Source organism: Leopardus geoffroyi, chromosome E1 (assembly GCF_018350155.1).
Source record: "Leopardus geoffroyi isolate Oge1 chromosome E1, O.geoffroyi_Oge1_pat1.0, whole genome shotgun sequence".
In the NCBI taxonomy this organism is placed as follows: domain Eukaryota; kingdom Metazoa; phylum Chordata; class Mammalia; order Carnivora; family Felidae; genus Leopardus; species Leopardus geoffroyi.
The window spans coordinates 13,997,049-14,018,535 of record NC_059330.1 but is presented as its reverse complement, the minus strand read 5'-3'; the positions used below and the strand labels follow the sequence as shown (position 1 = coordinate 14,018,535).

General features: G+C 53.6%; 1 protein-coding gene across 7 annotated transcripts in view; it reads left to right on the top strand.

Annotated features, from left to right (window-relative positions):
• The window catches only part of RAP1GAP2 (RAP1 GTPase activating protein 2), a 225,711-nt gene that overhangs the window by 30,635 nt on the left and 173,589 nt on the right, over nt 1-21,487 (top strand). For 4 of the 7 annotated variants that reach the window (XM_045487735.1, XM_045487740.1, XM_045487743.1 and 1 more), the window contains one exon: nt 8,897-8,932. In XM_045487735.1, the coding sequence (XP_045343691.1) occupies nt 8,897-8,932 (36 nt within the window). Of the gene's footprint in view, nt 1-5,209; nt 5,269-8,896; nt 8,933-17,311; nt 17,405-21,487 lie in introns of those variants that run through there. The other 3 variants (XM_045487738.1, XM_045487744.1, XM_045487742.1) reach the window with 3 other exon arrangements.

Here is a 21,487-nt window from a genome sequence, read left to right as displayed (position 1 = left end):
ACTGCCTGTTACCTTATATCCACATACCATTTTTTGGGTTTCTTTTAACCTTTACTATCTGATGGGCAAAAGTGATACCTTGTCGTTATTTAAGAGATTAAAAAAAAAACTTTGTTTTTTTACACTTACTTAGTTTTGAGAGACAGAGAGAGACAGAGCACAAGTGGGGGAGGGGCAGACAGAGAAGGAGACACGGAATCCGAAGCAGGCTCCGAGCTGACGCGGGGCTCGAACCCACAGACCGCGAGATCATGACCTGAGCTGAAGTCAGACGCCCAACCGACTGAGCCACCCAAGGAGCCCCAAGAAATTTTAAGCTGTGATACATTTGATAGCTTTTTAGTGTCCAGCCAGGTTCTGCTTGCAGTTCTCTTGGTAGGCCGGCAGCACTGAGCAGATCAGAATAGACCACATGGTCATGGCTCAGGGTCATGCTCTTGGAGTCTGCTTTTCACTAGCACTGCTCTTGCAATTTTTTTTGTCATCATCTTGCTTTTCAGAACTCATGCAATGGGAAATTCAGTCTGGCCCTAGAGATAGCGCACGCGGGGAAGTGATCAGTGCACCGTAAATCAAAGGGCAGATGTTAGATGTCATTTTGTCTCGATCCCCAAGTGTGGATTCCTAACTGATGCATGTTTGCTGGCTCTGAATGCCATTGCACCCTGTTTTCTGGAGACCAGAATGCCCTTCTCTGCCGCTGTTCTTTGTCCTCACCTGGCTTATGAAGGAAGCAGGGGTGAATGTTGCCTCCCCTTTGAGGAAAGTTCCACCGAAGCCCCCAAAAAAGCCTGTGACCTGCTCAAGGTGGTTTAGTGGTGGAGGTGGGAGGAGAGCTGAGCCCCACCCCGCATGCTGGTAGTTCATGCTTCGTGTGGAGCGGGGGCGGATCTAGGCCAAATGATCTGGTGCCGGCTTCTCCAGGGGCATCTGTTTCCGGAGCTTCCTGTAACTGCTCGTCCCCAAGCCTGGGAAAGGAGCTTGTCTCCTCTTTCAGCTCCCACTAGCGGCTGTGAGGACAGAGCTGTCCAAGCAGAGGAAACCACACGGTCTCTCCCTTCCCTCCCGCCCCGGAGGGCCTGCAGATCGGGTGGAGGGGCAGGGGCTTGGGCTTCCTCCTCCTCCCACTCCAGCCGGCTTTCTCAACTCTACATTCCTCTAAAGCCCAGAGAGCTGGGTGGGTTCCCTGGAGCTCTGTCCTGAGCTTGGGGCTCTGGCTGGGACTTGCTCCCCAGCTGGACCAGGAACACCCACAGGCCTCCCCCACAGAAGCCAGGGCCTTGTGATTTGGTGACCCAGAGTTGGCTCTGTGGACGGGGCAAGGAGCGACCTCAGGACAGAAGGAGCCGGTCTAGCCTGGTGTTGGAAAGACTTGGGCACTCGTCTTTCCAACTTCATCCTTGTCTTCTCTTAGCTGTTGAGCTGTACTTTTCTTTCAGGCGCTTAGGTTCCCTTGTCTGTAACATGGGCCCTGTGTGAATGGGGCATTTGTGCGGGTTCCAAAGGGGCAGTTTGATCTGGGGACCGGCACTTGCCGATGCAGACCATTTTATAGAACAGTGACTGTTAACTTGGTCTCTGGAATCAGACCTAGCTCTGCCACCATTGTGCCGGGCAAATTTTGTCAAGTTCCTTCACCTTTCTGTGCCTCAGCGTCCTCCTCTATAAAATGAGGATAGCAGTGTTACCATCTCAGAGGTCGTCGTGAGATCGAAAGGAGCTAAGCGGTGAGGTCGGCGCTGGCCCATAGTACGCTCACAGATACAGGCGCTGCCCTTGGCTCCTCTGTACCCATAGCTTGTCTCCACTCTGACTGCTCCGTAATCTGAGTCAGCGGAGGTCAGGGAGGAAGCTGGGCTGTGCTTGGTGGGGGTAGAAGGGCTGGGCCTGGCTCACAGGGTGCTTCTCTTTTCTCTTGACTCACAGTCCTTCCCAGAGAGCATTCAGACCCCTCGCTGCCCACCCCCACATGGAAGAGGAACTGAGGGGTCAGAGCAGGGGCGACAGGAAGCTGAGCGGGACCGGAGGAGGGGGCGGAATTGTAATAGATAATAATTATAATAGCTCCCATAATGGTGTGGGAGCCCTGTGCTAAGTGTTTACATTTATTTATAATCTTGTGAGCTTGGTGGCAGCCACCATATCATAGAGGAGTACACTGAGGCCTCAGAGGTTAGGTTATGTGTTGGCAGTCACATGGCTCCAAAGCTTGGGAGACTGGCGCTGAGGAAAAGAGAGTGGAAGCTTGCTCTAGAATGCCTCTCACCTCCCTCTAGAGCTCAGAGAGTAAAACATAAGCCATCTGGGAACCTCCCTCTCTTCCTCCAGGCCCTCACTCTGAGGATTAAGGAAGGCATGGGTCCATCTGGACTCTCCAAGGTTCCCAGATCTTAGTGGCTTCAGGGACATCCGGGATGCTGTGAGTCCTGGGCCCCTTCCTGCTGACACAGCCAGGCTATTGCCGCTCCTTGGCCAAGGATCTGAGTGTTGCATTACTCCTTGTCTTTTGTGTTACTATGCAAGAGACCAGAACTCCAGGTGGGAGATTCCAGCCTCTAGGTGGCAGCAGCTGGGACCTTGAAATGCTCCTCCCTGCCTGTTCCCCGGGGCGCCCTGCCGACCTCCAGATGCTGGCACCTGGGCCTGCATCCCTACTGGGTTGTGGCCTCCTACCTGGGTGTTCACCTGGGTATCTCTGTAGATTGAGAGGACCGGGATGAGAGCATCTCTCAGTGGCCTCTTCCCCTAGAATACGATGATGGACCACAGGAAAACAGGGTCACACGTGTGGACAGATAAGACTAGATGATGGGTACTTGGAAGTGCCCCAGCTTATTGGTATAACCCCACTTCATTGTCTCACACACTAAATCACGTGCTCCCATGATGGGTTCACTGTGAACTCCCTCTAATTGATGAAAAACTAAGTAATTTGCAACAGGAAATGTGTTGTTGGTTACCCGCATGACGGCCAGGCCCGTCTGCTTGGCCTGGAGTCAGAGTTGGTGAGGCAGCAGGCTGAGCAGCCACGGGTGTTTCTGACCTTCACTCTTACACATATCAGGCTCTCCCTCTTAGTTGGGACTTCCTCAGTGGAGAGTGAGATAAATTCAATTCTATTTAAAAATTTTAAAAAAATATTTATTTAAGAAAGAAAGAGAGAGAGAGAGAGAGAGAGCGCGCGCGTGCAAGCTAGCAAGCATGAGTGGGGGAGGGGCAGACAGAGAGGGAGACGCAGGATCTGTAACAGGCTCCAGGCTCTGAGCTGTCAGTGCAGAGCCTGACCCAGGGCTTGAACCCATGAATTGGGAGATCATGACCTGAGCCGAATCCGAGAGTCAGATGCCGAATGGACAGAGCCACCCAGGCACCCCGCCAGGAGATTTGATGATGTCCCGAAGACCTGACCTCTTCCCTGGGTGGCAGTTCTTGCCCCTGCCCTCCTCTGTGTGGTGCTTCCATCCTGTGGTTTAGCAACCTAGGCAGGAGAAGGGGTGTGCTCTGGGAGTGAGTCTTGTTGGGTCCACTGACTTCTCCTGCCCCACTCCTGAGCTAGTTACTGTGGTTGCCCTGGTTGGTCAGGCTGGCCAGGTACTCCCTCTGGGGGTGGATGGAGCACAGAACTGTTTTACTCAGAGGGAGACCAAGTGGATGCAGGGCGAGTAGGACCCAAGGCGTCCATGGTGCCTGTTGAGCATCTGTGGGGTGGGTGCAGTGTGGGGAGAGGTCTGGGCACGGAGTGGACATCCAGCGGGAAGCCAGTGGTCTGACGCAAGCCCAGAGGGTGAACCACAGCATCCTTCCTTTCCTGGTGAAGGTGGGGGCGGAGTATTCGGCCTGAACCGAGGACCACCAGGCTTCTGCCGAGAGGCCTGCTGCCTTAGAGGAAAGGACCCCACCCGTGCCACTCCCAGACCTGAACTGAGCCTGCAGCCCATCCAGCGTGCCGCCTGCCGCCCATGTAGCCTTCCCTGCTTCGGCGGAGTCAAGAAAATAGAAATGCCTGTGCCCTTTGTCCATGACCTGGGGGTGGCCCTCTGGTCCCACAACACAGATCCAGTGCCCAGAGTGGCAGTGGACCCCAACCAGGAAACTGTGGGGAGGGTGGGCCAGTGAGAGAGGCCAGTGGCAGCAAGGGGCCTGGTCCCCACCTGTGTCCCCCCGACCTAGTCTGTGGTAGCATACGTGCCACACCCCTCCATGGGCTGTCATTAGTGAGCACCTACTGTATACCTGGCATGGTCGGCGTTGGTGCATGCAGAGATGAGGGCTAGCTTTTTCTCCCCGCTAGAAAGAAACACACTTGCACACACATGCCACCTTCCCACTGCTGACCTCTGCTTGGGCACTTGAGGGCGTCTGAGAAGCACAGATCTGTGACTGTGCGTGTGTACATGTGAACGTACCTTGAGGGCGTGTGTGCAGTCTGAGTGTGTGCACGTGGGTCTGTGTCCACGTGTGAGCCTGTGTCACGGGGAGTTGTGTGTATATGAGATGTATGTGCAGGTGTCTCTGTTGAGTCTATATGAACTGGCATGTGGATGTGCGGTACCTGTGCGCATGTGTGTGTGGGTGTGTAACGACACTTATGTGAGCATGCCTGTGCACCTGTGGGTCCTGTGCATCTATATGTGCACACGTGCGTGTGCCCCTGTGCTCATGGCAGTGCACGTGTACTCGTGTCCACAAGTGTGCGGGTGTCCTTACCTGTGTGGGGCTGATTTATCTGGTGTGTGCTGAGCCATGGTGGAGCAGGAAGGCAGAGGTCCCATCCTGGGCAGCTGTAGGGAGTGGGTGTGAGGAGCCATCTGAAGGGCTCCCCAGCCTTCCAGCGAGCTCTTTCCCTCACAGGTACGTCTGTGGGACTCCTCCGGCCTCCTTTGGGTTCTGAGAAGCCAGGGCTGTGTGGGACCGAGCTGCCAACTCGGGCTGTGGTGCAATCTGCCAGCCGAGCCTCTTCCGGAGCTGCGGGTTCCTCAGGGCATGGGGAAGCTGCCCTCTGCGACCTCCCCTGCCTCCTTGGTGCCTCCTGGAGGGCAGGACACACCTCCCAGCCCCGCAGCCTCGCCCACAGGAAGTGCTGGGGTTGGGGGCAGGCAGTGGGGGAGGTGCCACACCCAGTGTCCCGCCCTACGCCTGTGGCCCTGCTGACCCCACTGCACTGTCACCTTTTTGCCAAAGTCCTGAGGACATCGCTGGGTTCCGGGGCTCCACGGCCACAGCCATGTTTCGCAGGAAGCGCAGTGTCTCCTTTGGGGGCTTTGGATGGTGGGTGACAGATGGGACGGCGGTTGAAGGGATGGGAGCGAACCTAGCCGCGACGTCTTGCATCTGCTGGGGCTGCCTGTGTGAGCAGAGGGCTCAGGTTGTGCCTGAGATCCGGGTGGGTAGGAGGGTGCATTGCAGATGCCGTGGCCGGATGGAGGTGGCCGGGGTATCAGACATTAAGCTTTCCCTCACTCACCCTGGAGAAGGATCTAGGGAGTCCGGAGGGTTGGAGCTGGAGCCAGTGTGGACAAGGCTGTGTGGCTGTGGCTGAATGTTGTGTCTGTGCCTGTTCCCACGTGTGTGTGGCATGTCTGCAGCTCCCAGTCTGTACAACCAGGTATGAAGTGTGTGCCTGGCTGGGTGGGTGTGCTGTGTGTGTGACCACGTGTGCACTCGGCGCTTCTGAGCAGGTGTGTGTGCATGTCTGGGCTTCTCTCGCTTTGAGTGCCCTTGTCTGGGCAGGTGTGCCACACACTCCTCCTGTGTCCGCTTTGTACGTGATGTTGTGATGGGGCGTCTCCTGCACAGGGGACCTCTGGGCTCAGTCCTCTCCGTGGCAAAGGTGGAGAAGGCAGGGCACACCCATCTGCACAGGTCCCGCCCCCCGCCCGGCCAGCCAATCCCGGCTCTGTCTCAGCCGGAGCAGCTGGGTTCGCGCTTCTCCCCTGGACCTCTGGGCCACCTTTTGCCACTAAGCTTCTGTCTGGGACAAGGGAGAAGCTCTTTCCTCCCTAGGGGGCCAGAAAACGGGGAGACCAAGGTCAAAGACTTGTCTATGGTTACCAGCTGCTGGCAGCTTCTCCTCAGCTGGGGAACGGGGTCAAGTGGTTTTCATTATCGGTTTCCTTTCAGCTTGTGGACCTGGGGCCTTGTCAAAGATTCCTGCTGCTGCAGGGAGGGTGGCCAGGGGTGCCCTGGTGTGGAGGCTGGCGGGCCAATTGGGGGGACACAGAGGCGAGGGACAGAGGGAGGGGGCCCAGGGTCTGGGAGGAGGTGGGTTCTGCTCCTCTGGCTGTTTACGCTTCTGTGTGTGTGCAGCTTTTGACTTCCCTTTTCCTCCTCTTTGGAGGCTCTTTGCCATCCACCCTCTGGCAGGAGGGGTTGTGGATGCTCCATGTTTGGCAGTTGGGGACAGCGAGGATGACATGATGCTACAGGTGGCACAGTGTGGCCTAGTGCCTGCTCACAGGCCCTCCCTGATGGCGGGGCCAAGGGGTTCCTGTCCCGAGGGTGAGGTCTGGGTCCAAATCACCTAGTGTGCTTCCCAGTCAGGCTGGCTGGGATCGCTACAGGACAGGGCCCAGGCCATGAGAGGGTACCTTTGAGACCCACCCTCCTCTGGAAGGTGTGGAGCAGAACGAGGAACTGTGTGTGGCACGTTGTACGTGCTCAGTACACGCTTATGGAATGGCTAAGTGAAGAGTTTCTTGCCCACGACAGGCATTGGGTAGGGGCTCATTGAGTCTGAGGGGGGTGCAGGGCTTCCTGGTGGGCTTGGAGGGTTAGAGCAGCCGTCATCTGGAGATGGCTGCCAGCTGGGAGGCTTGGAGACTAAAGTGCAGATTCCTGGAGCCCTGGTCCACTCCACACCGTGAACAGAATCTCAGGGGCCGGTATTTTGGAAGCTCCTTTGGATGCCGGGGTGGATAGCCAGTGGCATCAGCGGCAGACAAGGTGAAGAGAGAGAATGGGGTGGGGAGGAGAGAGAAGGCGCCAGGGAGAACCTTGGGAGTTTGGCTTTCTGAAAGAGAAAACCTCGGTTTCACGGCTACTGCCCTATCTCCTGTCTTGGCCCTGCAAAGGCCACAGGCCCTGCCCTCCCAGGGCCACACCCTAGCGTGGGAACCCTGTGGATAGATTGCCGGGTAGGTGTGGATGTGGGTGCTGGGCCAGGGGTTGCTGTGACCCACTGGGTGCTGTGCTGGTTGGGTTGAGAGGGCGCCACGCCAGAAGTCTGGGTTCTACTGCTGGCTCCACCTTGGCCTGTTGAGGAACTCAGACGGGACACTTCCCCTCTCTGGGTCTCAGTTTCCCCATGTGTAAGTGGGGGATTTCCACCTTATGCACAGGATGTCGTAAGAACTAAAAAGGATTCCTTGAGAAAATATAAAATGTAAAGACTTGTTGTTGGGGTCATAGTTAGGTAGCTCCGTAGCTCTGGGTTACAAATATTACAGCAGAATGGGAGGCTCTGCCTCCTGGATTCACCCTCCCCGCTCTGGTGGGCTGAATGGGAGAGGAGGCATGTCTGCATGCTAGAGGGTTTGGGGGCCCCATGAGACCCTTCAGGACCAGTTGTGGAGGCTCCATGGAAGGGGCCCAGGATGCAGTGGGGAAGAAGCTGGGAGGGACCTGGGCCAGGAGCTTTGGGGTGTGGCTTGTTTTGCTGCTGGAAACTGAGATCCAAAGGTGCTGGGAGTTTACTCAGAGTGAAAGGATTCCACCTCCCAGCTCAGGGGCTTGGTGCTGACTTATGACAGCTCCGTGTCCTCCCTGTGTGGCCCCTGACACTGCTCCCATCCCCGTGCTGCCCTGGGAGTCTTGTGCAAGGAAGCTTGTGGCAAAGCTGAACATACAGGATAGGGCGGCTGAAAGATCTTTCCAGGGTTTCGAGCATCCTGGACGTGGTAGTGATTTGGGTGGCGCTGATGGTGATGGTGACACAGGGGATGGTGGTGACACTGAGGGTAATGGTGACCTTTATAGTGATGGTGACACTGATGGTGATGCTGACATGGGGGTGTGGCGACACCGATGGTGATGGTGACAGTGGTGGTGTTGATAACATGGGGGTGGTGGTGGTGACACCGGTGGTTGTGACCCCTAAACAAGAGGAGATGCTGACAGTGGGAATCTCGCCCACCTTTTTGTCTGGAGAGAGGAAGGGGCCTCTTTTACCAGCCACGAGGGCTGGCATATGCACGGGGTAAAAATAGAAGCTTAGCAGCACTGCCTTGTCTTCCAGCAAGGGTGGGCGCAGCCTGGGGTGGAGGAGCTGGCTGCCAGGACAGCCTGCTGTGCGTGTGATCTTCCCTGCTCTGAGCTCCGTGCCTGACAATTCCCACTTGTCTGTGCACCCTGGAGCCTGCTCTTGGGTTCTGTCTCAGGAGTGGGGTCTGCCTCCTTGCATGGACTGGCAGCTTCTAGAACAAGAGGGTCCTTGTTGCTGGGGTGCTGGGGTGCTGGTATCTTTCCAAAGCAGAAGCCTGGGAAATGTCGATGTGTTGAAGGTCCAGCTGCGGTGACTGATGCAGCTGGCTTGCAAATGCCTCTTGTGGAGTGGGGGCAATGAAGGGAGATGCTATATACAAAGGGATCTCTAGGTTTGGAGTCGGAACCCGGATTCAGACTGGGCCAGTGATGTTATCCTCCCGAGCCTCTGTTTCCTCATTTCTAAAATGGGAAGAATAACAGTACCTGCCTTGTAGGGTTATATGTGGCTCCAGCCCTCCCAGAGCTCACAGTCCTCTCTTCCTGGGCTGGAGGAGAGCTTCCGGCTGGAGTGGCTGTCCCTTCCAGGGCCCTGCCGGTCTGGTGGTCTAGACTGGCTAAGGGACCTGCCCTTCAGATGCTAGTTGGCAGCCTTCAGCCTCGGCACTGACCAAAGCCCTTGCTTTTCTCTTGGCAGGATCGACAAGACCATGCTGGCGAGCCTGAAGGTCAAGTAAGTAGCCACTTCCTGTTATGTAGCGATCAAAGATGATGGCAGGCCAGAGCTCCTGTGGGCCCCTCGTTTCCCCTGAGTTGTGGGGAACCAGAGTGGGGCTGTAGCATTTGTCAGATTCTCCGTCTCAGTCTTACGGGCTTTGGACTGGAGAGGTTGGACAGGGCTCTTGATTCCTGGGGTGTCTGGAGAAAAGCATGCTGGGGATGGAAGCAGCAGGTGCCAGGTTGATGGTAATGCACACAGTGGTGTCTTTTAGGCCATAACTTGGACGTGAGAAAGATAATTTTATTTCCTATCCCCTTGATTATTATGTGAAGTCCCCGATCCATCAGTCTTTCTGACATTCCTACCTACCTGGAACATTGTGCCACATAGTTCTAGAGCCTCATGAAACACCCCAGTGTGCATGTGGTCAGTTGGCCACTGAGTCATCTGTTACTAGACAAATGTCATCCTGATGAGCCCAGCCCTGCGGCTCTCTGAGGCTTCAACACCAGATTCAGGGGCTGGGAGTTGTCTGCCGCGGTTTGCCATATGTCTGCCCGTCTGTCTGGGAAGCCCTGTGCAGACACACCTCTCTCCCAGAACCTCCACCTGCTCCTCCCTCACCGTCTTTGCTCCTTTTCCATGTGTATTTCTCCCCAGCCATTGTGTTTGCATCCTGATTCCCCTCCCCGCTTCAGACTTTGAAAAAGTCATTCCATCTTCATCCCTCCCTGGGCAATGAGTACTGACCAACCACCTGCTCCAATTGAGTGAATTGAAAAGGAGGGAAATTCTAGGAGGAAAAAATAGCATTGGTCACTAGCCCAAAATATTATCCTGCCATATGTGAGTTCGCTGGTGCATGAGAAATTCCTCCAATGAGTGTCCTCCTTCAGAGGCAGCTCCTCCCGCCTGTGACACCCCATCTCAGCTGAAAGGTTTTCCAGGCCGGCCTCCCTCTGCCATGCCATCTAGTTGCTAGCACTGGCTGTGTATGCCCTGGGTACAGGTCCCCGGGCAAAGCACAGCCGGTCTTGAGCGTCGGCAGATAGGGGTGAGAATAAGAGGCTTCCCACTTTGGTCTGTTTTGCTCAGAACGGTGAGGGTAAGCAGTTAGCAGGGCCGGGATGAGTGGCAGACAGTCCCTGCCTTCTGAGAGCTTTCTGCCGTGGGAGTAGTCTTGGAAGACTGCCAGGAGGAGGCAGCTTCTCTAGCGGCTCTTAAAGATGGGGCGGGACAATAGGTGCACCCGGGCCTATGCCGGTTGGCGTGGGGTGTGCATCAGTGTGGCTCAGTGTTCAGGGAAAATCGTCACTCATGGGCAAGGCATTTAACTTCTCCAGACTTCAGTTTTTGCATCCTTTGTCTGAAGTCTAATTTTCTGAGAGCTTCTTATCTGCGTATTGAATGAGAATTAGGCACGAAGCAGGGTTACTAAGCAGGGGTGGAGTGGTGGGAATGTTTCTTTTGGTGTTGTTTTGGGATGTTTAGTTCAATTTCACAGGCATTTATTGAGAGGCTGTTTAACGGGTAAAGATGATGTGTGTAACCTGGAAGGGAACTAGTTTCAAGGTGTAGTGAAGGGCTGGGGGCACTGGCCAGTGTTGGGATTGAGTATCTGGGGGCAGTTTGAGGGCTTTGGTCCTGGGGAGGTAGTGCTGAGATGGCTGTTTGGGATGGTGTGTAGCACTGTGTTTTTACTGGTACTTGGTTAATATTCTTCTGATTGCAAGAAAGAAAAACTCAGTGTAATATGGGTAAGCGAAAGAGAATACAGAAAAGATCCCAGGGTGTCTCAGGGAACCCAGGGGAGAAAGTGGAGCTAGAGTTCAGGAGGGGTTGAGCTGGAACTGGAGAGCCTCCCCAACAGGATTCCTGCTGGCTTCCTTGCAGTAACTGCTAAACTGATCCTAAAATTCATACAGAAATTTAAGGGTTGTCTTTTCTTTCTTTTTTTAAAGATTATTTACTTATTTTGAGAGAGAGAAAAAGTCGGGGGGAAAGCGTACGAGCGGGGGAGGCGCAGAGAGAGAGAGAGAGGGAGGGAGAGAGAATCCCAAGCAAGCTCCGTGCTGTCAGCACAGAGCCTGACGTGGGGCTTGATCCCAAGAAATGTGAGACCTTGACCTGAACTGAGATCAAGAGTCAGACGCTGAACTGGCTGAGCCACCCAGGCACCCCTAAACTTATGGGTAGTCTTGAAAAAGAAGAACAAATTTCGAGGACTATACTTCCTGATTTTGAAATTTACTACAAGCTACAGTAATCAAGACCATTTGGTACTGGTGTAAGGATAGCCATATAGATCAATGAAACAGAATTCAGAGTCCAGAAATAAATCCCTCACTTTTTTTTTTTAAACCCCTCACTTTTGTGGTCAGTTGATTTTTCAACAAGTGTGCCAAGACAATTCAATAGAGAAAAATAGTCTTTCAACAAATGGTGCTGGTACAGCTATATCTACATCCAAAAGAATGAAATGGAACCCCTCTCTCACACCATATGTAAAAATTAACTTCAAATGGATCAAAGACCTAAATGTAAGAGCTAAACCTATAAAACTCTTAGAAGAAAACATAGGAGTAAATCTTTGTGACTTCGAATAAGGCAGTGGTTTCTTAGATATGACACCAAAAGCATAAGCAACAACAACAAATTGATAAATTGAACTTCATCCAAATCAAAAACTTCTGTGTTACAAAGGACACCATCAAGAAAGTGAAATGTCAATCCACAGAGTGGGAGAAAATATTTGCAAATCATATCTGATAAGGGACTTTTATCTAAAATACATAAAGAGCTCTCAACAATACAAAGACAACACAATTAGAAAATGTGCAAAGGATCTGAATAGACATTTCTCCAAAGAAGATACATAAATGGACAATAAGCATGTGAAAAGATGTTCAGCATCATTAGCCATCAGGGAAATATACCTGAAAGCCACAGTGAGATACTACCTCACACCCATTAGAATGACTATAATCAGAAAGAAGATAATGGCAGGTATTGGGTGTGGATGGGGAGAAACTGGAACCCTTGTTCACCGCTGGCTACTGGGAATGTAAAATGGTGCAGCTGCTTTGGAAAACAATCTGGCAGTTTCTCAAAAGGTTAAACACAGAGTTACCATATGACCAGCAATTCCTCTCTTAAGTACATACCCAAGAGAAATGAAAATATATGTTGTTCATGTAGAAACTTGTAACACGAATGTTCATAGCGGCATGATTAGTAATAGCCCGAAGTGGAGACAACCCAAATGTTTATCAACAGATGGATGGGTAAACAAAACGTGACACATCGATACAATGGCATACCATTTGGCCATCAAAAGAAACCAAGTACTGACACATGTTACAACATAGATGAACTTTGGAAACATTATGCTAAGTGAAAGTCACAACCGCATATTGTGTGATTCCATTTATATGAGAAGTCTAGAGTAAGCAAACCCATAGAGACAGAAAATAGATTCGTGGTTTCCTAGGGCTGGGGAGGTTGTTAGGGGGAGTGAGTGCTAAAGGATGCAGGTGTCTTTGTGGGGTGATGTAAATGTCCGAGGACCAGATAGTGGTGATGGTGGCACAACCTTGCGAATATACTAAAGCCATTGAATCGTGTACTTTAAAATGATGAATTGTATCATGTGTAAATTACATCTCAATAAAACTGTTGAAAAAGAGAGAGAATCTTACTGGCCCAGCTTGGGTCACTTGTGTACCCCTGGTCCAATCAGTTTAGCTGGAGACATGAAGTTTTATGATAAAATATGGCTGCTGTGGTCACCTCTCTATGTGGGAGGGGTTAGTTCCCATGAAGAAAGGTGGCTTGTGGGCTGGACAGACACCATACGAGCTTTAAGCTAGCCACCCCTGCTACCCTGGGGACTAAAAGGGAGTTCAGTCCTTGTGTTTTCATTTGTCTTCCTCCCCTCCATTGATAGTCCCTAATGTGGAGATCTGCCTAGATGCCCAGGATATGGCTCTGCTCGCTGATATGTCCATTAGATTAACATTTTTAAAGTTTATTGATTTATTTTGAGAGTGAGAGCAAGCAGGGTAGGGGCATTGAGAGAGGGAGAGAAAGAGAATCCCAAGTAGAATCTGCACTGTCAGCACAGAGCCTGATGTGGGGCTCGAACTCAAAAGTGAGACCATGACCTGACCCGAAATCAAGAGTCAGACGCTTAACCGACTGAGCCACCCAGGCGCCCCGCTGGTATGTCCCTTGGGAAGCCAACTACATGGGCTACAGCTCTCCTAGGCACCAGGGTGCCACCCTCCTTCTGCCTCCGCTGGGCGAGACCTCTTTCTCTCTACTAGTGTAGTCCGTTGACTTTGCTGAGCAGCAGACACCCCTGCGCTGTGGCCTGTGCTCCCAGTTGCTTTCGCTCTTTCTCCGGGGACCTAGCGCTCTCCACACAAAGACAGTCAGCCGCGTATCTCCTGGAGGTGTTCCTGAGCCACCCAGCTCTGAAGGTGGGGGTTCTGGCCTCGCCACTGCTGAGCACTTAACGGTGTGCTAAGTTGAAATGGCACAGTTTCCCTGAGGTTTCACAACCGCCTCCCGAAGCAGCTGCTGTTGCTCTCGGCGTGGTACAGCTGAGAAGATGGAGGCAGGACACTTGGTTAAGGTCATCGGTGAAGAAATCACGGGGCTGGGGTTTGAATCCCGGTCTGTATTTCGTGGCTGGTTTTGTCCAGGCTGGAGCTGAGTAGTTCTCAGCACCTCCCTTGGCCACTCTGCTTTCTCACTCTTTTCACCCCCGCTCTTCTCGGGGGCCGTGCACCTAATCTGGGTGGCACAGAATATGCACCTCTGCCTTCACGCCACATGCCCTTGCTGCAGGCCCAGGTCGAGTGGCATCTCTGGTGCCTGAATGATGAGGACCCTCACCGGCAAGGTGCAGGGGGCACGGAGCCACACGGGAACAGCGGAGAGGGAGGTGGTGGCCATGCACACGGGAGGAGTTGGGAGGGCCAGGTTATAGCCCCAGGCTAACAGATGGGCAAATGGTTAACTTCTCCAAGACTCAGCTTCCCCATCTGTAAGACGGGATGGTTGGGCTACACTCTAACCTGCTCTCTTGTAGCTTTGACATTCTAGGAGTTTAGCTTCATGACATTTGTCCTTTTGTATTTCTCTGAGGACCTCAATGATGGGAGGTACTCGCTGTTGAAAAAGTGAATGCATACATGCATGAACGAATGTCTTTGAAAACAGGGGCTCTGCACACTTCGTCTCTGGCACCCTAGAATCTAACATCGTGTTTGGCACATAGCAGGTTCTCAATCTAGATTTGGTGAATGATTCAGTTATGGGTCATTATGGTTAGCCTATCATGTGCAGGTGGAGGGAAGGAGAGAAAGAGGCAGAATCAGCAGATGGGGCCGAGGCCAGCTTGGGATAAGGTTATAAGAACCCTTCAGTACCACCAAGATGTTCTAGAACCTTCTGGGGGCTGACCCTTCGTCAACTGCAGTAGTTGAGCCATAGACTAGATTCCCCCCGAGGAGAGCCCAGGCTGGCAAATCTAGGATTTGCTCATGGAGGTCCTTGAAGCAGCATCCAGGAGGTGAGGACCTGAGCTGGGAGCCGCAGATAACCTTCCTCCATTCCTTTTTGCTGCCCTTGCCCTCCCTCACAGACCCCTGTTTCTTTGCTAAAGAAAGAGATGGGCACGCACACATGTGTGGGTACGTGTGTGTGTGTGTGTGTGTGTGTGTGTGTGTGTGTGTGTTTCTGCTGCACAGGCTGGTAAGCCATGCTCCAGCCATCTGAGATGACTGTCATACACAGGGACTGGCCATAATGGGACTGGGTGAGCATAGGGATGATTCAGTGCAGCCTGTCTCCACTGCTGGGGCACAGTAGCAAGCACATTCCTGATGGTGGGGAAATCTAGAACCCATTGCCTTGTAGGAAACAGAATCCAACTTTCTTTTTTTATACAATTTTTTATGTTTATTTATTTTTGAGAGAGAGAGAGAAGAGAGAGGGGTGGGGGGGGGGAGAGGGAGCAGGGAAGGGGCAGAGAGAGAGGGAGACACAGGATCCAAAGCAGGCTCCAGGCTCTGAGCTGTCAGCACAGAGCCCGACGGGGGGCTCGACCCCACAAACTGTGAAATCATGACTGATGCTTAACTGACTGAGCCACCCAGGTGCCCCCCAAGTCCTCCTTTCTAACTGATGGTCCCAGTTCTTGGTCACTAGAAATGGCTTCTCTGAATAGAGAGAAAGCATGTGATGAAGCCTGGAGGTGACTGTGTCCTCTTGTTTCTTCCTCAAGAGAGGGAGGGAGAGGGCCTGGAGGAGCATCTTCCCAGCAGCCTGGCCAAGAGCAGCATTTCAGCTGTCCTGTGGTTTGGCCAGAAGATACCACACGGCCATCCCTACTCTAGGTTCAGATTTCACCAGCTAAGAATTCAACATTTTATTAGAAGCAGGGTGACCACACAGGCAGGAGCAGACGCAGCGTATCTTCTCTTGGCCCCTAGGGTTCTTGATGGCAGCTGCTGGAGCCATGGCTCATGCAGGATGGGGGTTGTAAACTCGGGGTTTCGATCTCCAGTCAGTGAGAATTACACACAAAATCTAGATGGTTACCTTTACAGACATCTGCTTCTCCTGGTTCTTGTGGTAGTGTTGGCAAGGCCGCACGCTCGTGTTGGGGAGAGAGCAGAGTCAGGGCCCAGGTGTCAGTGCATCAAGTCTCTGCCTCCAGCTTTCCAGCCTTCCTTCCAGAAAGCCTATGGCTCCACAGTCCACCCTTGATTCCAATTTCGTGGCTTTTTTCATGCATTGGCCGAAGGCCATGATCACCAATTAATTTCCCCATTTTCCACCAGGACTTTGCTTACTGTGGATTACAAGAATCCTTCAGGTACCACTAAGATGTTCTAGAACCTTCTGGGGCTGCCCCCTTAGTCACTTCCTCTTACACACCCAGGGAATGTGCTGAGAGTATGCTGGGTTGTTAAGGGCAGGGGAGCTTGTTGTTCTGGGGGTTAGAATTCTGCATCAGTTCAGCTCATAATTACTGGGCGCCTCCATTCCAAGCCCGGTGCCAGGCCCTGGGGTTGGTGGGAAAACAGAGATGAAAAAGACATGGTCTCTGCTCGTGAAAGCTTACAGCCCTGGAGGCAGGCAGATGTATAGTCAGACAACTGCAGGGGAGTGTGAGGAGGGCTGGCAGAGATGTCCTCTGAGAAGATGGAAGGGGTTTCCTGCAGACTTGGTGATGCCTGAGCTGTATCCGAGGGTGAGTAAGGTCAGTCCACAGAAGAGAGAGGCAGCAACAGTGCACAGACAGTGAGGTGAGAAACGCAGCGGGTGGGAGGGATCTGGGGGCGGTTACTACCACCAGATGGAATACTGGGGTGGGAGTACGGGGGCAGGCTGGGCAGCCTCTGGCAGTATGGGACAGCTGTGCGGAGGGCTGAGCTGGCTTCTCTGGGTGACCGGAGCCACTGCAGGGTTTTAAGGGGAGTAGGACCCAGATTTGAGTCAGAGGGTCCTCTGGCTGTCCTCTGCTGATTCACTGGAGAGGTTGGAGGCTGGGGCGGGGACAGTGGGGTTGGAGAGAGTGGACAGATTGGAGAGTTATCGAAGAGGTGGTCTTCCCAGCCTGGATTGGTTTCGATGTGGGAGGTGAGAGCAAGGGAGGGGTCAAGGTGAAGACTTTCAAGTTTCTGGGTGAGCTCTTGGGTGGATGTTGGTCCCATTTATGGAGATGGGGGAGTAAGGCTCTGAATACATGATCCCTACTCTCCCCTCCCCCCTCTCCCCTCTCCACGTGGCCGGTTTAGACCCTGACCCTCATACCTACCCTCCCCCCCGACCATAGAGGGGACAGAGGAGAGGAGCAACATGTGAAGTGTTGCAAGAGATGGTCTGTGGCCAGGAAACAGGCCAGGAAGTGCCCTCTCCCTGACCTTGCAGGCAGGCCTGGCAGTGACCTGGGCCGTGACCCCCAACCCTGCTCAGCTCCTAGGGTGCCTTTGGCAGGCGAGCTCCAGGTAAGCACCGGCTGGCGCCACTGCCCTTGTAATCAGCAGCTGGCTGGACCACGCATGCAGGGCACCCACTTCCAGACACCCTGTGGGCCCTGAGCCTGAGCACAGTGTAGGCGTGTGTGGGTGTGTGTAGGCGTGTGTGTGTGCTTGCCTGTGCAGGTGGACATGAGCTTTGAGGGCCCATGTGGGTGACTGTGTGGTGCCTTTTTTGGCTTTAGCGAGTTCCTATGGTAACCACGAACATGTCTCTTTTGGGATCTGGAGTCTCAGGGCGTGAGTGGCTACAGGGAGAAGCAAGGCGGGCGGGTGTTCAGCTGGCAATTGGGCTGTGGCCTGATTTCATTGCCAGACACTGAGGATGCACCTGGAGGTGCCATTTGCCAGGCAGCAAGGTCTGCAAACTCCAGGGATTTGTGTGTTCCTGGCCCTCATCCCGGCTGGTCCCCGCCATGCCTAGGAAGCCCTGGTGAGTCCCTGTTCTGGATTCTTGGTGGACAAGCAGCTTCCTGGGTCTTGACCAGGTCCGGTGGGTGTCTCCTGATGGGCAAGCAGGGAGCTAGCTGGAAGCTCTGGCCAGTGGGCCCTGGGCATCGGGCCCTTCTGAGATGGGTATGAGACTATGGGCAGGAGGGGTTCTGCTTATTCCTGGGGCCCTGTGGGGGTGTTTGCCAAGTGGCTGGGGAGCTGAGTGGTCCTTATTGATCCCATGGGACAGGGCTAAGTGTGTTACTGTGGGGGACCAGGGCAGGGAAACGGGAGAGTGGAATGCAGATGGGCAGCCTGGGGCCCACCAGCCTGGACCCAGCTCTTCTTGGGGGAGCCTCCTCACCCCATTCAGCTCCCTGAAAGGGTCCTTCAGTCCTCAGGTCCCTGGCCATGTACTTGAGCTTCTTCACAAGTCTCCTCAGACTTAGAGGCCTGCTGGCCTGACTCGATGAGAAGACTCAGAATCCCATGGGGAGGAGGCCCTAGGGCTTTGCTTGGCTCACCAAGGGCTGGATTTGGCCAGGGCTGGGGAAGAATTGCTCTTATGGGCTTTGAAGAGAGGCTCTGACTCCCCACATTGTCCTTCCCACGTGCTTCCTGTCCATACATTGTGGACCCCGGGGTGTGTCAGGACCCCCGCTGCCCTCAGAGAGGCTCCTGCTGGACAGGGTGCCTGGGAATGTGGGGGGTGCTTGCTTCTATTTCCTTCCTTCTGCTGTCCCCTGTGGGGCTGGGAGCAGGGAGTGGGGATGGGAGTGTGGGGAGAGGATGTAGAGGGCTCTCTCCCAGGAGCTAGCTGTTCCCTCTCCCTCTGAGGGGGCCCTGGTGAGGCTCTGCTGGGATGGGGGCTGTGCAGCAGGGGTTGCTAGGTCTGGCTGTGTGGTTGTGGGGTTGCTGAAGGGCAAGGGGAGCAAGGAAGTGGACGTTCTGTGCTTTTTCCAGACCATCTAGGCCCTTCTTTTCTGGAAGGCAGAGTCCAGAGCCTGATCCCCAACAGCTTGCCCTGGGAGCATTGGGAGGTGTGGGAGCCTTTAAGGGAGATCTCCAGATCTCTGGAGCCCTTGAATCTCAGAACTTGAAATAAAAAAGTCAAATGAGCCACTACATAAATTCATTGTGCCCCTGAAACTAGTCACTGAACCTGAGTTTGGTTACCTCCAGCAACAGGGAGCTCATTACTTTGTAAGGATGCCTATTCTATTACAATACAGTTCTGATTGTTCAAAGATGACCATTCTTTTCATCTGGAATCTCTGTAGCTGCCATTCCTTGGTTTCTCATCCCTCCCCAAACAAGGCTAATCCCTCGTTTTCCTGACATTCCTTTAGATTTTGGAAGGTGGTTCTTGTTCCCAGTGTTCTTCCCCCCCCCTCCCCCCCCCCCCCCCCCCCCCCCCGGCTGGTCATCCCTGGCCCCTTCAGCTGTAGTTGGGATTTCTCACTGCCTGGGGTAATCTGTGTTGGAAAGAATCAGGTTTTCTCTAGGCTTCATCTCAAAGACTGGTCAGAAGGGTTGACCTGGGCAGCCTGCAGGAGCCCAGTGGACATGAGGGTGGGCAACTAGAGGTCATGGGCATCAGCCTCCTTGTTTACAGATCAGTATGTGAGGTCCCAAGTGGGGATGTTCCTAGCTTGAGGTGGGAGGTGCGGGACCAGGACAGAGCTGTCTGGCTCTGTGCAGCACCTGGCTCCTTTCCTCCTCCCCCTAGCAGCCCCTCCATCATCACCGCTTTCTGGCTTAGCACGTTGTCTTGTCTCTTCTTTCTGAAGATAGGCCTGATGGCTGCAGGGATCTGGCAGGGCCGAAGACAACCACAGGAAGGGGTCTGGGGGCACATATCAGCGTCTGTGGGGATGCTTGCCTGTCTCGCCAGATCTTCCACTGTCCAAGAGAAGCTGGAAATCTGGAATTTTAGGAAAAGTCTTGAGAGCTAACTCAAGCCATGTGTGGCCTGCCCTGTAGGCCAGGTTCAGCTCAGAGGGTCACCAGTGGGCCACTTGTGATCTGGGGCTGTCATCCCTCTCGGGTTCCAGCTCCCTGTGTCCCCATGGCTGACTCCCTAGTCCCTGTCCCAGGTCACCCCCTCCCAGGTGCTCTCATCTCCACCTTCAGCCGCTGACTGATCACTTCCTGCTCTGTCCCCAGACCACACTCACTCTCAATTAACCTTTTCTGTCTTCCAATCCAGTTCTTTCTCTGTCACCAGGTTGTGAAGTCCCTGAGTCACGAGGCCCTCTTCCGCCCTCCTCCTGGTTCAGGCCCATTATCTCCTGTCCAGACAGTTGACAAAGACTCTCTAATTAACCTCCTCCTCAGGCCTCTGCCAGCTCTGACTAATCCATCATGCCAAAGTCGTCTCTAGCTCTGCCCTCTGTGTGCCCGTGGCAGGCTTTTTTAGTGCTGACTGCACATAGTCTAGTTCCTGGGAGCCTGGTGTGGGGACCATCCCCGCCCCAAGCTGGTGGGGGGCTGGGCGGTTTTTGGTTGTGTTGACTTTCTAGTGTCCTCTCTTTCTGGCATTAGCATCCACTAACGGTCTCTGGTCCATAGCAGATAATTTGATCCTTCTCTCCCTCAAGGCAGTGGTTCCCAGATGTTTTGCACTTTGCTATCACCTGGGAGGCTTTAAAAGATTCTCATGCCCAGGTCACACCCAGTTCCAGAGTTGGAAATCAGAATGTCTGGGGTGGGTGGGTCCCATCATCAGTATTTTTTTTTTTTTTTTTTAAAGATTTCCAGGTGATTCTTTTTTTTTTTTTTTCATTCTTTTTTTTAGTGTTTATTTATTTTTGAGAGAGAGAAAGAGAGAGACAGTGTGAGCAGGGGAGGGGCAGAGAGAGAGGGAGACACAGAATCTGAAGCAGGCTCTGGGCTCTGAGCTGTCAGCACCGAGCCTGATGCGGGGCTGCAACTCACGAACTGTGAGATCATGACCTGAGCCAAAGTCGGACGCTCAACCGACTGAGCCACCTAGGTGCCCTGATTTCCAGGTAATTCTAATGTGCAATAGTTTCTGGGAACCCCAGTCCCAAGGGATGAGCAGTGTGCTGATTGTCAATGGTTCAGGTCAGGTTGGATGTTAAAATGGGCTCCAGGTGGGTGGGTCAATCTAGGTTAAGGTTTCTGTTGACATTTGGGGCTGGATAAATCTTTGTTTCGGGGGCTGTCCTGTGCATTGTAGATGTTGAGCAGCGTCTCTGGCCTTTGCTTACGAGACACTAGCAACCTGCCCCCTAGGAGTGACAGTCAAAAATGTGTCCGGGCATTGCTGAGTTTTCAGAGGGGAGGGAGTAGAAGCTTCCCCACCCCAAAGAGGACCACTGCTCCAGGCCGAGCTGGGCTCACTTCACAGCATTGCAAGGTGTGCACGGAGGAAAAGGCTGCCAACCAGTGAACCCCGTCTTAGTGGTTATTCCGTGTGCTTCAGAGTCAGGCAGCCTACGTTTTAAATCCGGACTCCACCATCTGGATGAACTTGGGCAAGTTTTTTAACTTCTCTGTGTCTCAGCACGTTTCTAGGGTTTGGTGGGTTCCTCTCCCTCCCCCACCCCTTTTCTTACAACCGTGCCTCCTCTTGATCTTCAGCTCCAAGCCAGACGGTGTGACTTGCTGTTTTCTGGCACTTTGTCGCCTTGATGCCTTTACTTCTTTGCTTATGTTGTTCCCTTAGCAGGAAATGCCTTTACTTCTTCCTGCTCTGCGGTGGTCCAGTGGTTTCTGCCCGCGTCCCTCTCCCCTTGAAATCTGAGGCTGTGGGAGCCTCTGGGGTGCCCAGCCCAGCTCCGTCACAGTTTGTTGTTTAGGTGAGGTGGTTGACCCCTCCCTGCCTCGGGCTGGGCTGTGAACCGGCAGGGTACCACAGTGTCATCTTCCGTCCCACGCCCTCCTCATTCTTCGAGGGTGGAGTGGGCGGAAATCCGTGCCTGGCAGGCCGCAAAGCCACATTACTGACTTCTGGAGCCCTGCCCTGAGGGGTGTGTGTGTGTGTGTGCGCGCGCGCGCGTGCAACGGCAGCCATTGCCACTTTCCTGGTTGCCTTGCTGCCGGTAGACACATCTGGAAT